Here is a 17,926-nt window from a genome sequence, read left to right on the forward strand (position 1 = left end):
CAGGATTCAGGAGTAAATAAACATTGCCCATTGGAAACACATTGGCGCAAATAGGTATCCTCAAAAGTCAGTACTTATGAGTTATGCTTATGACCATGCATATACAGAAAAGAGTTCCTTTGATCCGGACTTTATGGGATCGGACTCTATCCGGATTATATAAAATGACGTTTTTTCGTGGGTATTTCCTTGAAAATCATATCTAGGATTAATATATACGATATGCCTAATATACCTCTCGAATCGGACGAGTATTAAATCGTGTAGAAGTAAAAGACATTAGTCTTGGAATAGCAAATAACCCTTTTAGTGAGACTTTGCAACTGAATTTTTAAAGAACAACTCAAATATACGAACATAACGTAACTCCGGTCTCCGGACCTGATAACACAGGAGGAGTGGATCATTTTTTGTAATTGTACGATACGTCGATACTCCTTAAGACTTAAGTCTTAGATTTCTCAACATAAGTTTAGAACATCTTAGGTATAATATTTTTATCCCCATTGAGTTTGTCCGTCCATCAATTAGTTACCAATAGGTAGGAACATAATTTCGATTATTGATATTAAAGATTATTTATTTATTAGATTTATTTATTGCGTATGTCTCATGGTTGCTGTACTTATTGTGCATACCTATTGGCTATTACCTATATGGCTATATACCTAATTACAACTGTTTGTAAGATGTTTTATTATACGATTATTGATAATATTAAGATGGTTAAGATGGTACTTATTGTATAAGTACCCAGTAGGTAACCAGCAGGTACCTCTTTAATATAGATTTATATTATCCATAATATACTACTAAGGTTACCAAATTATATTTACATTAAATTTGAAATTATAGTTTATTGCATTATACCTAATTTCTAATACGTTAGGAAACCGGGAAGTGCTGCTCGCAGAAGCTTTCTAAACATGTAGGACGTATGACATAACGTAATATCTTCAAAATATTTTCCAAAAGTCTGGAAATAATAATTATGAGTGTCTTACAATAAAAATCGACCTGCACTATAACAATATATATTTATATACATTGAATTAGATAGGAAACATTTTTCACAACATATAACGATGAATAATGAATATTTTTAAAGTTTACTATTAATATTTGTGGCTGTAGCCCATAAGCGCAAAATATGACCCAAACGCAACCCAAAAGCGCAAAAACAAATAACCCAAAAGCGCAAAAAAAATTACCTTTTTAATAACCCATAAGCGCAAATCAAATTTATAAAAAAAAAAGGGTATTTAATTAAAAGTTTAGTTATTATTAATATTAAATTAAACATTAACACTTTAACACTTTAACAGTGATATTAATTAGTTCAAAAAAATCAAAAAACCAGTAAATCCTGTTGAAACAGATGAAATATAATTTTTAAATACAAATATTGACGGAATATTTTTCTAATCATTTAAAAAAAATTCAGAAAAATGTTAAAAACAAAGGGATAAACGATAAGATACAGACAAATGCAATAACCGTCGCGATGCGTTGCTGCAATCTGTCGTGGGCCGCGTACAGGCGTACCTATACATGGAAAGCGTAGAGCATCACGCTTTAGGTCAGTAAAATATTGTATCAAACAATTCAATTTTCTTTTGCGCTTTTATCCCACTGCCAAGGTACAAAAGCGCAAATTCATTTTGCGCTTTTGAGCCATCGAAAAAAAAGGTTGATTTGCGCTTTCGGGTTTCACCGATATTTGTCGACTCCAGTATGGTCTAGTGGCTAGGATACCTGGCTCTCACCCAGGAGGCTCGGGTTCGATTCCCGGTACCGGAATATACTTTTGGTATTTTTAAATTCCATCAAAGCGTCTTTCGAACAGCACAAGATAAAAATATAAACCACAGTATACCATTATCTGTTAATTAAAAATAATGTTTTTTTTTTTTATATAAATATATATAATAATAATAACATTTATTTAAATCCCATGCACTAGGTAATAAATTAGTAAATATAAAATTATGTTGTTTCAATAACATTTTATGGAGTGTTGACATACTACTAAAGTATATAGTATAATATTCTCTATTGGTGTTTAAGAAACATAAAAATTTATGTTTTCATAAATATTTAAATAGAAAATAATTTGCACATTTTCGTGATTTTAAAACGAATTTTCAAGTAAGCGCGTCATTTGTCACTTGTCATCTATAGTTAGTATTTTCAATAACGTATTATGATCGACTTAAAGTAAACATCTACCTATCCCACCTCCTTAAACTATACTTAAAATATATAAAATTATGATAGCCATAATGAATCATAACTTTTAATTATATAATGTAAGTGTTAAATAAATTATTAATACCACAATTGTCGGTCTCCACTTCAACGATTTGTCTTAATATACATTATTAAAAATATGACTAAGCAAATAATTTATTGGCCGTTCGTATATACACATCACATTAAAAAAATTAATTTTCAATAGGTTAGAATCATACCTCAATCGTGCAAATCTGAAAAAATCTGAAACACTAATAGTATAATATTTCTAATAACCTAATAAATTTGTGAATAAAAAATACATAGTCAACTATTATGAGTGTACGATCAATATTAAATACTTTTAACCAGTTTTTTTTGATCTGGGGTTTAGGTAGTATAAGCTACAATCAAAGCAAACTAAATACGGCAATCATGTTCAGTATCTTGCGATGTACGACAATTTTTTGTGGATTAAAAACAATTTACGACTCAAACCGCCATTGGGTAAACAATATTTAATTTAATTTGATTTTAATTGTTTCAAACCATATGACTAATTAGTAATTGGAGCATTCACACAAACATTTAACATTTTTAATTTCTCACCGAGTTACAATTATTATCCTTATAATATAATAAATAAATCTTATTACCTATGGTTGTATCCATTATTTTTCAGGTACACTAAATTCCATAAATTCTCATATTTTTGGACTACATGGTGAAATACAAAAAAATATTATTACAATAAGCTTCAATAGCTTCATACTTAATTTACTTTATATGACCTGTCAAAGTTGTCGAAGATGATAACGAAGGCCAAATAATAACAAGTTTATATAATTTACAATATACCAACCATTGAATTTAATTAAGTTTTCATTTCCTCAAATCGTTAAAACGCCCATATATATATTCATATTATATCAATAAAAAAAAAAAATTTAATGGGACAATGTCGGCTACGAAATCATGTTTATAATATCATTAACTCATTATATTAATTCATTAAAAGTTTCGTGATTGTATATTTGTATCTGAACAAATATGGCCTAGGAAATCATGTTTATGGTACCATTAACTCACTCACTATATATTAATTCTTTAAATGTTTAGCGATTGCTTCTAGTTTGTATAATATATTTGAATATGTATCTTATTAAATAATATTTTCTACTATATATTATAATAATAAAATAATATAATATTTTTACAGATCATACATATTGATCCAAACTTATTTGACGTTACATCGTTAGTAATGATTAGTTGCTATGAGATGATGATCATTGGGCGATTCTTATGCAATGGGTGGCGACTATTTTATGATAATAAACTGTCTGTGATATTGATTAAACTTGAAGGAATTCATGATAAATTGATACGTCTGAAAGCTCTCAGGATTGGCTCGCATTGGCTTTTCAACTTTGGTATTCTTGTCCATTTTATATGTTATAATATGAGTCCATTATACTACATGATATATAAATCCGAACGCATACGGCAGAAAACTGTAGACTTTTATATATCTCTGGTAATCATCAACATCTAAAAATATTTAAATAATAATTATGTGCATACCAAAAAGTTAATTATTCGTTCTTCATTTCTCGATATTATTGAGACCCTGCAGTCTTAAATATAATTTCTAAACACATTGAATTGAAATTCGATAGTATCATAAATATTTTTTTTTAGATCTCTGTGGTGATTTCACGTATTTGTGAATGCGTTGCGTTTTATGAATACATGCTACTTATATCATACATAAAGTGGATTGTATACATTATAAATGAACAAATTCCGAAAATTATTTCAACCATAAGTACTTTCAGAGACTTGTATTTGGAAGCAATAGAATGTTTAAAAGATATAAATCGATCAATATATGGCTTGCCTGTCATAATGAGCTGTATTGCAGGAAATGTGGGTTCTATAATTTTATCATTATTCTACAGATTTCTATTTACTGAAGACGACACTGTAGATGTTGCCCGTGTAATTATGGAAGCTGATACAATAATTATAAAAATGATCAATATCATACTCTTATATGGAATTGGTCACGCCACAGCAAAAGAGGTTTTTATGATAAAATACTCTATATTAACACTCTATATTATACAACTCTTGTTTATTAAGTCCACAATATTAACATAATACTTGAAGACTATATTAACACTAATAATGCTTACATCATAATATGCACCCACCTTCATCCCTCCCAAACCTTCATTATAAAAAGGCCCAGTAAACTGGATCAAATTCATGTCAAACCTTGAAAACAATACAAATTTAAAAATCTCACTGAAAACCACAGATGAAATAGAAAATGCAACACAGAACTTTGTTACCTCAATACAAGCCGCTGTCTTGAACTTTTCCTATACACTCAATCAAAATCACCCAGTTAAAAGAAATCCTTACGAACTGTCTCCCTATACAAAAACACTAATTGCCGAGAAACGTAGATTCCGTTATTTCCGTAGATTCGTCCAATACAATTAAAAAACAAATCAAAATCTACAAATCTGACTCCTTCAAGTCAAAATATCAAACCCTAAATATTATACACGATGGATCCTTGTGGAAAGCCACTAAAAATTTAATGAAAATTAAAAATCATCCTTATCCCCTGAAAGGAGAAGATAGTTCATTAGCTACATCTGACGATGAAAAAGCAAATATTTTCGGTACCCACCTTTCAAATATTTTTACACCACATTCGAATATATCTCCTGAACAAAGCAATCTTAACGAAGTTCTAAATTTTTTAGACAGCCCACTACCAATGTCACTTCCCATGAAACACACATCACCTAGCGAAATAAAATACTTCATACTCAAACTAAAAGATAAAAAATAAATAACAGCGAATGTTTCAAATTTAAAAGTAAAATAATGTTATAATATATACTACTTACCTATGTATTCCTTATTTATTGATTTTTAGATAAATCGAATGAGTCTAGTTTTACATCAACGGTCCATAATTGAAAGAAATCCTAGAATAAAACGTCAGGTATAATTTATTGTATTTATTATTATAGACAAAAGTATTAAGTTCCTAACTAAACGTCTAAACTTACACTACTAAATAATTTATTTATATGGAATAATTATTTTTATTACTTTTTAGATCAAATTTTTTATTCTACGAAGACATCACGAGGATTATCATTTTGTGTTATATGGTATATGTGAGATTAATCTACAACAATTACTTGTCTTAGCAAACAAAGCAATTGCTTATTTAGTTATTCAAATTCTGTTCAAATTGAATAAAAATAAAATAATCGATTAAATGGTATATTCAGTTATCAGTCATTGTTTCTACTTTCTAGAAAACTTATATAATATGTATAGTTAATAAATATTATTTTCAATATTTTTCTTGTCATTATAATTGTGTAATCCCAAAGTCAACGGATAAATATGTATAAATGTATCTGGGTAATACTAAGTATTGTAAAAATGTGATGACTTTTGTATAATTTATTATAGTTGATAAAATCAAATATTAAACAGATATTATTCTCTATCAATTTTGTAATGGACTATGGACCTTAAAAAATAAATAAAAAATGATCCAGCGTAAATGAGTTTTGTCCTGCATATTGAGCGTAGGTCAGAACTCAGAGAGAAAATAAACAGTGAGCTGCCTTCATCATCTTAAGACTTCATTTGTAGCATAAAAAAATATACTTATATATAGGTATATTGTTATGACTGATATATAGCTAGATACAACATTTGTAAGCTTGAGTTGGGATAAATTTCTAAACAGAATCATGATTTATACCTATGTATAATCTAGTGATTTGTCCACCCATTTTATAAATAAAAATGTATAGGCTAAAGTAATTATGTTTAGGATTGTAGACACTCTTTATCAAAATATACATTTTATATAAAATATAATTAAAAATCATTAAGTGTTTTAAAATTATGTTTATGGCTAAAATAATGCAATTATTATAATATCTTTTCATAATAGGTAGCTTTTAAAGGAGCACACAACACAAATAAAAAAATTCTTTAAATTTTTTTTAAATGTTAAATTATTGTAGTTATGGTTATATGAAATGATTTTGTGAAGATACGATGTAAAAAAAAATATGACTAAGAAATATTAGGATATGTAGAGTAGCCGCGTGACGTCACTGGGCAGGAGTCATCGTAATTGCCTATCTTATACGTGTAAAAGTTCCTTGCTTCACACAACGATTTATCAACTTAAACATTTCCTTTTTAAAATTTAATTGACGTATAAATGTGTGGTTTTTTGTGTTTAAGACGATGCAAGAATCATAATTTCAATATGATGTTTAGTTTTTTAAGTATTAAAAATCTTAAAACAGACATTTTGGTTAAACGGCGGACTCGTTTTTCGAACGCAATGCGCCGCTCGCCATAACGTACGGTTTAACCAAAATGTCTTTTTTAAGATTTTTAATATTTAAAAAACTAAACATCGTATTACAATTCTGATACTTGCATCGTCTTAAACACATAAAACCACATATTTACATGTAAATTAAATTGCAAAAATAAAATGTTTAGGTTGATAAATCGTTGTGTGAAGCGAGGAACTTTTACAGGTATAAGATAGGCTATTACGATGACTCCGGCCCAGTGACGTCACACGTCTTTTTTTCAATTGCTCATAACTTATTGAATAATGTGAGTAGAAACGTAAAACCTATACCATTATCCTTAGAATTGAACATTCTTTCAAATAAAAAAAATTATTTTTTGTGTTGTGTGCTCCTTTAAAACATCTGTCAAAATAACAAATTTTGTAGTTAAAATATTCAATTTTAAAATTAAAGGGTTTCACGTCGAAAATAACGACCATAACTTGTTTTTATTCTTAACTTTTTCAAAATTTGATCAGATACTACGGTGACTGCATTTTCAACACTGCGAATCTACATTTTAATTAATTAGGTACATTATTATAGAACCATTGCGATTTTAACTATTTTATTTTATTTTTTACCTGCTGCAGTTTATTTAATTAATAACCGATAATGGTACATTAAACAAGCAGCACAACCTCATCATATACCGAATTAAAGGACTCTCCACCCCCTGCGTTGAACACGTTTAACTTTTAAAGCTCCCGACTGGTCTGCACTGCAGTCAGTATTAGCCATTGAGTGACTGCAAGTATATAACAATATTTGTAATTCGATATTAAAAAACTAGATTTTTCAAAAATATACTCGATGTAAAAATAAAATTATATATATGCTATGTTAAATAAATAATATGGCTTTATTTTTATACGAGTAATTATTATGGTAATATTGGTTTATTGTCTTGGTCGGTTTTGGGAGTTCGTAAAATCATATTATTAGTCGGCAGTCGCTACATAAAAGAACATAATATGAAAAAACTAAAAAGAACTATCGACAAATCTATAGGATCTATTTCGTAGATTTATAAAATTTATATTTAAATATGAAGAACAATTATTACCAGTATTCCACACTAAATTATTGAGCTATTCCAAGTTCTAACTGTAGATGGTCGTTAAGTTCAAAAACACAGAATATATATTGACCACTCAAAAGTACGAGTACCGACTAAATTCAAATGCTGTCAGAAATCACTAATAAAATCTAAGATCGAAGCATTTTTTCTATTACAAAACGTGTACCCGTATACACAAAAAAACTTACGTTCTTGTATAATATTTGATAACGTATTCAAGTTTACATAGTTAATGTGAGTTAAATATTGACAGTTGTATAGGTAGGTATTGTTGTATAATGTATTTAGTATACACTACATACAGTGCCGTCCTAACCACCAATAACGCCCTAGGGCATCAATATTTGATATAAATTATTATAAATTATTTAATGTAGCAATAACTTTGCCAATCAATTCCGCTACTTGTGAAAGGTCATTTTCCGCAATGAGGAGGTTGAAAACATGGATGCGATCAATGATGCTCCAAGAAAGATTTAGCAGTTAAGGGATAATTAATATTGAAAAAGACATCAATATTGATAGCATCACAGTTTTAAATGACTTTGCCAAATCCAACTGCAGAAGAATAAATTTAATATTGTAACCAATTATCTAGTTAATAATAAATATAATATTATGTGCATTAATAAGTAATAATTTTATACTCATAGCTAATAAAAAAAAAAAATAGTAATAGTTTTATTTGGTGTGACATGTGAAAGGGGGGGGGGATTTTTGTTGAATATATTAAAGGGCTTGAGCCCCCGCCAATGTAATTCCCTATTTGCGCCTATGATGCTGTACCGGGCTATCTCCACACGCACTGCATGTGCACAGTGCACACGTATTGGCAACAGTACCGCCGACCAAAAATAAAATGCATAATTTTTGGTTCAAAACATACTTTACGGGAAAAACTCTAGGCATCGTAGAGTGGTCTGATTTGATTAATTTTTTTTGATAATTTTTTACAGTGCCCATTGGACTTCGATTTTTAATTTCGTCACTTAAAACAAACATAATAAAAATAAAAAAATCTTGTGAAAATTGGTCATATTCAAAATCGTATTATTATATGGTTTAGAAATAGAATAGGTTAAAGAATAAAGTTAAAAATGATTGTTTTATACATACCGATACCATCGTCCATTTTGTTAATATAATATTAAATATACATATTATATTAAATCATCAAATATTATTATTGTCATTATTATAACTTTTTTTTTTTATAACTAGGTAATTTTTTTTTCAGGTTAGGTTAGGAATCATTTTTTCACTGTGTAGGAGTAGGAACTAACATACGAAATTTATTTTACAGTGTAAGAACTTGCATGTTGGGTATATCATTTTTTCCATATACTCTAGGAACTAACATTTATAATAGGTCTATAGTAAGAAAATATTATACTATAATATATTATCTAGAACTTAATAATTGATTACATCGCTCTTGAATTTTATTTATTTATGAATTTTCAGTAGATAGGCCGTAGGCTACACAATAAAAAAAATAATGTAAGTTATTTATTTATATAAATAACTTACACCTATACTTAATAATTACTACTAAACTTAAATAAAGAATATTTAATTTAGATATTATATTAGTTATATTATTGTACATTTGTACCTTTATGGATTTCAATAATACTTGGTGATATTGTTTTTTTTATAATATGTAGGTACGTAATTTACAATTTACCACTGTAAATATGCTTATCCGAGCATTCAAATTTAGCTAGTTTATAAATTTAAATTAGTAACCTTTGAATATTATAATTTATAAATATAATATGCCTATTGTAATAAAACTGTACAAAATTCCTTCACGGAATACCTAGAACACTAATTTCAGTTATTACAAATACGATAAAGTTTAAAATGATTGATTTTAAAATGGTGTATTTACAAAATTGGTAATTGGACTTGGACGACACACACGACACACGGCATGCCGCGAGTAATCACTCGATAAGGTACTCGTTTATAATACCCGCATAAATGCATAATATACCTAAACGATTTTTGAGAAGAGTATAATATAATAAGAAATATTAGAAATACATAATATTTGTTTGATTGCTATACCAGCCTTTTCGATTATTCGCTTATTCGATTTTCGACATCCTTACGAGTCAGATCACCAGTTAACAAACCATTTTTTCATTGAAAAAAATATTGAAGAAAGTTTACAAGTAAAGTGTACACTAGTTTTAGTGTAGTGTGAGGGGTGTGATCAGAAATCCGTTTTCAAAACAAACCTATTTGGTGTAGATTAATCAGCTGAATTTATTACAGAATCAACTATTCGTTGATAAGAAATGATAACGATCACCAGTGGTGTTTTGGTAAAAAAACTAGAGGGTATACGTATAGATTTTGCTATATATGTGTATAACAAATGGTATTCTTTTAGAATACTAATAGGTATTTTAATAAAGGTGAGATAAAACTTGAAAAGTTTTATTATGTTGTTATTATTATGCACTTATTTATGACAAGGAATACTAAATAACAATACAAATTATGGCACAATAGTCAATAACTTATAAGTATTCCTTGTATACATTTTACACAGTTGCATAGTTGAATTGCACTATAGCATAGATTTTATAACATACAGATAAGCCAATACACATACCTATAAAATAACAATATTATACAATATATCAATATATATCAACATAAAAAAAATATATTCCTTTGATATATTTAAATTGCAGTAAAGTAAATGGTTCAAAACATTTAAAAAATGTAATAATAATTAAATTATAATAATTTAAAATTTAAATAAATTGTATTTTTTTCTCACTATTTACAAAATATGTTAAATAAGCTGACCCTAAAACTATTCTCAAATATACAAAAAAAACTTTTTACTGTTAACTCAATGTTGAATAAATTGTCCACATATTTTTCTTTAATAAGTCTGCATAGGTATATTCAGAATCTGTGGTGGTTTTATTGGGAGAGTACATTGGTCTGAATTCCTAAAATTCACCATGTTTAGGTTGTGAATAAGTTTTATCCTCAGTTTTAAAATTGAAAATTAAAAAAAAAATTTAATTATTGGCAAATTGAGTAAAAACAAACTAAAAATGATTTTTGAATTATAATTTGTAAATTGAGTAAATTAAAATCTGTTTGTTGAATAAATTAAATAAAACAGGTACAGCCATGTAAAGTAAAGTACCAACAGCCCATGTACAGTCAAGTAAAAAAAATGTCTTTTGTATTCGTAAAGTTAATTAATATTAATTAATTAAATTAACAAAAAAAATTAATAATTTGTATATATTACTACAGTAGGTAGTACAGTAGGTAATATTTTGACTTAAATAATTGAAATGTGAAGTGATATCTATTAAGTATTAACTCATTAACTTAAATTCTACTAAACGGTTTTAATTTACCAATTGTGTCAGCTAAGGGCTACTTGTCGTAGGTTTTGATGTGGATGCGATAGATGACACTAATCGAGCATCTACTTCTTTAGACGATACCTAAATAGAGCACAAGTAAACGAATTACAAAAATAAAGATTATTTAAAATGTACTACCTTATTAATTTTTATAGGTACTTATTACCTCAACATTTTCTAGACGAATTTTTTTATTTGTATTTGTAGAAAAATAAGAAAATAAAGCGTTTTTTTTCTTTTGGGCGTGTAGAATCCATACTGTCAACACTTAACAATTCACTTCACAAGCCACAAAAAAAAAAAAAAATTATAAGAAACAAAATGTAAAATTAATAAGAATAATAATGGAAGACGAGCAATATGCAGCACGAAGTTATTACTCGGAATAGCACGCGCCACACTATCAAGTATAATATTCTTGTATAGAAATGTCAACAGCCTAAAGATTTTAAGATTTTAACCTAAAGATGTTGCTAATTATTATAGCGTGGCTGGAACACGAATTTCGTTTTAGATCACGAAAATTTAATACTATTTTGTTAATGTATATGGTATATTACAGTGGCGGCCCAAGATACGGGCGAACCGGGCAGTTGCCTGGGGCGCTACTTTTTTAAGGGAGCTTTTAATATACGAATATTTTATAAATTTTAGTGTAATATTTATTCAAATTGAGTATATTGACAATATTATAGCTAAATGACTAAATTATCCACGACAGAATATTCTGTTACATAATTTTTTTTTATAGATTTTACTTCACTTTCCAGTTTTTATTATTATATTACAAATAATTAAAAAATAATATAGGTACAATAATATATAATCATTAAGTCGGGAAAACCAAAAAAGTACCTATGTGTTACAGCCGATACGTCTGAGATATAAGATAGTCGCTATTGGACTAGATTAAATGTACTGGCTAAATTGAGATTGTAAGATCATTATACTCTAAAAAAGATAGCTGTCCATTGGAAATCTTAACATTTATTAATGATAACAAATTACAAGATACCTTACCAAACTTATGGGTTGCTTTAAGAATTATGATGACAATTCCTGTAACTACTGCAAGCTGCGAGAGAAGTTTCAGCAAATTGAAGTTAGTAAAAACGTACTTGAGAGCAACAATGACAGAAGAACGTCTCAACAATTTAGCATTAACCAGTATAGAAAATGATATAGTTTCTAAATTAGATCTAAACGAAGCAATACAACATTTTGCTGATTTAAAATCTAGAAAAAAATGTTTATTTAAAAAAAATTATTATTAATAATATCTATTATATTATATTGTATACGATTAAAGAAATAATCTGAATACATATTAATTATAAACAATTAAAATAAATTGTATCCAAATAAGTTTTGCAATTCTTTACCTCTCCATTAATATAAGAATTTAAAACAAAATATGTAGGTGAGTATAAAAAGTATTAAATGTACTATAGAGCATTTGATTAAGGGAGCCTTTAAAAAAATTGCCCGAAGCGTCAAAATACCTTGGGCCGGCACTGGGTATATATGTATATTAGTATAGGTTATTACTTATTATTGGTTAAGGTACTATATTTAATTCTAGTGGTTTTACAATGGTGTTTATTTATTATTTTTTTTCCTTATATCTTGTATAAACAATTTCTATCAGAAGTAGTGCTTCGATTTCAACATATAGCACCTACCTTATCTTTTAGAAAATTGGATCAAGATGGCACTTTAAAGAGATCATTTTTCGAATTTAACAATAGTTATTTAATGCCACGTGAAAAACCACCAAAAAATTACGAAAAAACGCTATAAAAATGGGATTTTAATTTCTAACGCTTTGTTTATGACCATATAAACGAATAAAGCATTATTCAATTATAATATTATAATATTAATTCAACTTACATGATATAATAAATAATTACAATATAAAATATCCAGACTGACAAACCGTCTCCGCTCAGAATCGTTTTTCTTATACAATGATATTATGTCATTGAATTCAAGTTTAATACAATCCATTATACAATGACTCACCTAGTACCTACTGTATAACAGAGCGACATATACTTACCAGATTTTTATGTATTAGAATACTAGGATAGGTATTGAAGCAACGAAAATATTTTAATTCTACGAATAACAATTAACAATATAAAAATGTGGGTAAGTGGATGTCGTTCTGCTGTACAGTAGGTTACAAGCGGGTGATGTTAAATTTGAACGCAATGATATAAAACCATTGTGCAGGAATAACTGTTCAGAGGGAAGACGGACTGTCAGCCTTGAGCCTATAATATTACCATGTACTAAGTAGGTATATTTTATGATATTATTGTGATTAAAGTAATTAATAATTGTATTATTAGGCATTAGTATTTGAAAATGTAATTTTGTGTATTAAATATAATAATACACTATAAAAGTGTCATATATACACGAGTAATATTTTTAAACTAAAACAAAATAACTAAAATCGTTATTCTTAGTTTTAACTTTTAATATGTACCTTCATCGAAATTTGATTTTAAAATTTCTGTAAAAATAACTATGTTTTTATATCATTTATATATCTTTGGTTATATAGTATGAATTATTTATTAGAATCCTTGTTTTAAATGTTCAATACTTAGCTATAAAAATTGAATATTTTATATTTTTATAACTGGGTACAATAATGGATATTGTAAAAATTTGAAGTTTAAATACTTATAAAAAAAAATTGTTCTTATGCATTAGCATTTTAAATATTTTTCTACTGTTATTTTAACAATATATCAGGGATCTTGCTTTAAATTTTCAAGCTTTTTAACACAACGAATAAAATTGTATGGACATATTATATAGAAAAAAAATTGAAAAAAAATTGAAAACTGTAGATGTCCGTAAGCAGCTAAAAAAAACAATTCAAAATATTTTGAAAGTGTATGGTCATGGAAAATGATAGTATAAATATTCAGTGAAAATGTCATGTATCTACATTCTACAGTAATTAGTTTTAGAGTTACACCAAAAAACAAAATCAATTTTGGGTAGAAATTTCCATTTTTCCTTACATTGTATTTTGTTTTTTTCCTGCGCTTTTTAAAACTGTTGAAAATTTTAAATTTCAACCCCTCCAATTCACCAACTATAGATTTACTTTCTCATCGATCAAGTTACTGTTGAAGAAAATCGAAGCAGTTTTACGGCCCTAAGCCCCAGTGGGGCCAAACACGAGTATCAACTGGGGAACGTTCCTCAGAACTGTTTATGAGTGGGCTAGGTGGGTGGGGGTGGGTGGTGAAAACTGAAAACTAAAAAATACATACATCATTGTAAAATCAAATGGTAAATAGTATTTCTATAACAAACAATTATGTATGCTACTAGATAGCGCTAATGTCGCATTAGCAAATTCCGGATATTTACGGTCCGTGATATATTTACGAAGCATGTATTTTTGCATTCCGGGATTTTACGGTCCGGTAATTTAAGGTCCGGGACATTAGTACATTACAGTCCGTGATATTATGGTTCAATATTTTTGAATTCCGTAAATTCACGGTCCGTATATTTACGTTTCGTGGGTTTTTTTTTCCGGATTTTTACGGTCCGCCTTATTATTTCCCTGACATTTACGGTGCCCCATAGACCTTCGACCATAGATAAGTATATATAAGCTTAAATGCATGATAGAAATAACTATAAACTAGTTATTTCTATCATGAGAAAAGATATAACAGTCAACATTGAAAATTGTACATTTGTATTTTGTACAAGACGTTAATAAGTGATGTTTATTTACAGAACTCAATCGAACTATCTCATTTATTTTTAGAATGGGTAAAATTGATAATGAATTATTATTGAATACCATGAACTAAGATATACAGGACTGGACACTGTTGTGTGGGCGGGTATGAGGGGTACGGTCAGTAAATGTTACGCCGCTCCTTTAAGTGGATCTGGCGCAATCTAAGAGAATAACTTGGCAATCTAATTAAAACAAAATTTGCATGCTACAAATACATATTATTTCAAAAATAAAACATAAATATGTTTATTTTAACACATTATAATAGCATTCTATACTGTACATGCTTTAAGCATACTGTTTTAAATTTTGTATATCGTTATTACCTTCGTAAAAAATTTAAAAATGGTTAACGACTGTTCTGTGCTATTGTGTAAAAGTCGAAAGCACATTAAAAATACTCGATATTTCAAGCTCCGAAAAATAAACATACTTCTGAAATATGGTCTAAAAGTTTATCACAAACAAACTACTGTCAAATATTTGTGTGAACTCCACTTTACTAATGATGATTTTATAAGGAGTTATTTTGGTAGTTGTAATAGGTATGCTAGTATTAAACAGAGGTAACTGTGTAACTGTCTGGTATTACATTATTTGAATAATTATAATAATTGTTAATCCCTACCACTGTTTATTCTAATTTGTTTGGTAATAAAATAATATTAAATTAATTTTTTTCTTTTAGTTCAAGTTCAACAGATAATAATGTTTCATTTTCTTCATCTGATAGTGATTCCACTGTCTGCTACTAAGCCTAGGCTAAAAAAATGCTATTCCTTCAATTTTTGAAATAAATGGTTAGTGTAATGATTTAATTACATGGATATATGTATATAATATAAAAAAATATATCTATTCAATTCATCTTATTTTTAGATCAACATATTATTGCTACTAGTAATTCCCTAAGTGTTGGCTTTTATAACATACCTTCAACATCAAATAGTAACTATTATTGTTCTGATATACTACAATCGTCTATGTATGAGGTACCTAAATTAAATAATAATTAAAATATTTAACTACTTAACCTTACAAACCTAATTATATTAAGAGTTTCTTAAAATGAGAAAAAATAAACTAAGGTATGAATGTATTAAGTATTTCTAATCTAAGATTTCTTTTTAGTCTTTACCACTTCAACCATCTTGTAGAAAACAACTTAAGTGGTCTCCGAAAAATGAAATTTTGCCAGAACTATTGCCATATCCATAAAATGACGAAGTAATATTAAATAAATATAAAATAGTTTCCCTCCACTAAAAAAAAAGAACCCAAAAATACTAAATAAATATTAAACTATCTGTTTTTACTTTTTTTATTGGTCTCCAATATCTGGCTTGTTTAATTCCTATGATGATTTTGTGAAAAATTACAAACATATAGTTTTACCTATTTTTAGTTTAAATATATAGTATGATAAATATTTTAAATAATTTTCGCACCTTTTTTTATTTGCAGTTTATATATTTTATAACCATTTAACAAATGATTAAAATTTAAAAGTTAGAACACCTATAACACTATATCAAAAATACATAGTTTATTAAGGAATAATATTATTCTTTATACTATGCACTAGATGTTAATGATGTGCGTCGTTACTCGTTACTTAGTATTACTAAGTAATAACATTAACAAATTAATTCGTCACCAGATAGCGTAGATTCCACTTAAAGGAGTAATGCGTAACATTGTCTGACCGGCTGATAAGGCTCTGTGTCCAGTCCTGCATATCTTATACTCTATTCGCCGTAAGTTGACCCACTCGCTGGACGAAAACCGGTCGTGGCTGCGCAGGCCACCGCGTCTTCGGAGCGCTAGTGTTGGTCATTGCCACCGCACCTGGCGTATACGTAGTGAATAGTGATTTGATTATCTTAACGACGTATCGACTATCGACACTATCTCCGCGAACGAGCGCAATAGATTAATTAGTAACAAATAACAATTATTTTGTAAAACATTCTGTATGCACGGCGGCAGCTGCCTACTACGACGAGCACCGTCGGTTGCCGAACACAACTGACCAATCATAGACCACCGTTCTACAACGTGGGGGGTCTGAACTCTGAACGTTCCGGCGGCTCAGTATGCATGCGCGCAAGTGGGTCAACTTACGGCGAATAGAGTATAGTTCATGTTGAATACTAGTATTTATAATCAATGATACCTATAAATATTATATCTTTGGGCAATAAACTAATAATAGTCATCATAATTCACAGTCAGTCACAGATTATTAGATTGATATTGATATGTTTATATTATTGAAGGCATATAATAAACAATTTGATATTAATTTTCGATATTACAGTATAAAAAGTTAATATCTAAAATGAAAACACCGAATTTTTCTTTTTATTATTAATTTTATGACGCCTCCTAAATTCACAATACTTTGGACGCCCTAGGGCACTTGCCCCATTTGCCCCCCCCCCTTCTTTGGGACGGCTATGACTACATAATATGACAAGCCACAAGCAAATCGAGCAGTAAAATTTGATCTAATATAGATCAAATTTATGAGATAAAATGTTCATAGTCTTATAACAATATCGATAAATGTTTATAATGAAGATGACCGCCGACTGCGTTATTATTATTATTACACTTATACATTATCATTTATCAGTTGTCCACTTTGGTCTTTGGTGTACCATGAGCCATGAGGGTAGATTGGGTAGAAGGTGTATCATTTCATTATGACGATTGTTCGGATACTTGCGTTGGCTGCAGCATAAATAATTTCATATTTTTTATAACAAGTTTAATGTTAACCGTAGAATGGTTAAGCAGGGATAAAGAACCACGAATGCTACTGTTAAGAAATCAAATTTTCACCCAAGAAATTCGTATTTATTTTATCGATACGAACATATTATAATATTAAAATGAATTATGTTTTAAAAACATGAAAAAAGGGTAAGTGGATGTCGCTCTGGTGTACATTGGGTGTCTAAGAAGTCGCTCTAATGGATGGTATTAAATTTGAATT

The 17,926-nt window shown here is 28.4% G+C and overlaps 1 protein-coding gene and 1 non-coding gene across 2 annotated transcripts; both read left to right on the forward strand.

The window, feature by feature from the left end:
- Nucleotides 1-1,728: 1,728 nt before the first annotated feature.
- Nucleotides 1,729-1,800, forward strand: Trnae-cuc. The gene has a single exon. It is a non-coding gene; the product is annotated as a tRNA-Glu (tRNA).
- Nucleotides 1,801-2,410: 610 nt separating this feature from the next.
- Nucleotides 2,411-5,547, forward strand: LOC111035695. The gene is made up of 5 exons (XM_022317420.1): nucleotides 2,411-2,739; nucleotides 3,452-3,769; nucleotides 3,934-4,317; nucleotides 5,189-5,257; nucleotides 5,375-5,547. Exons 1-5 carry the CDS (start codon nucleotides 2,569-2,571, stop codon nucleotides 5,537-5,539), a joined length of 1,107 nt encoding a protein of 368 aa, XP_022173112.1. The 5' UTR covers nucleotides 2,411-2,568; the 3' UTR covers nucleotides 5,540-5,547.
- Nucleotides 5,548-17,926: the final 12,379 nt, after the last annotated feature.

The sequence above is a fragment of the Myzus persicae genome, unplaced genomic scaffold (genome assembly GCF_001856785.1).
Source record: "Myzus persicae strain clone G006 unplaced genomic scaffold, MPER_G0061.0, whole genome shotgun sequence".
Lineage (NCBI taxonomy): Eukaryota > Metazoa > Arthropoda > Insecta > Hemiptera > Aphididae > Myzus > Myzus persicae.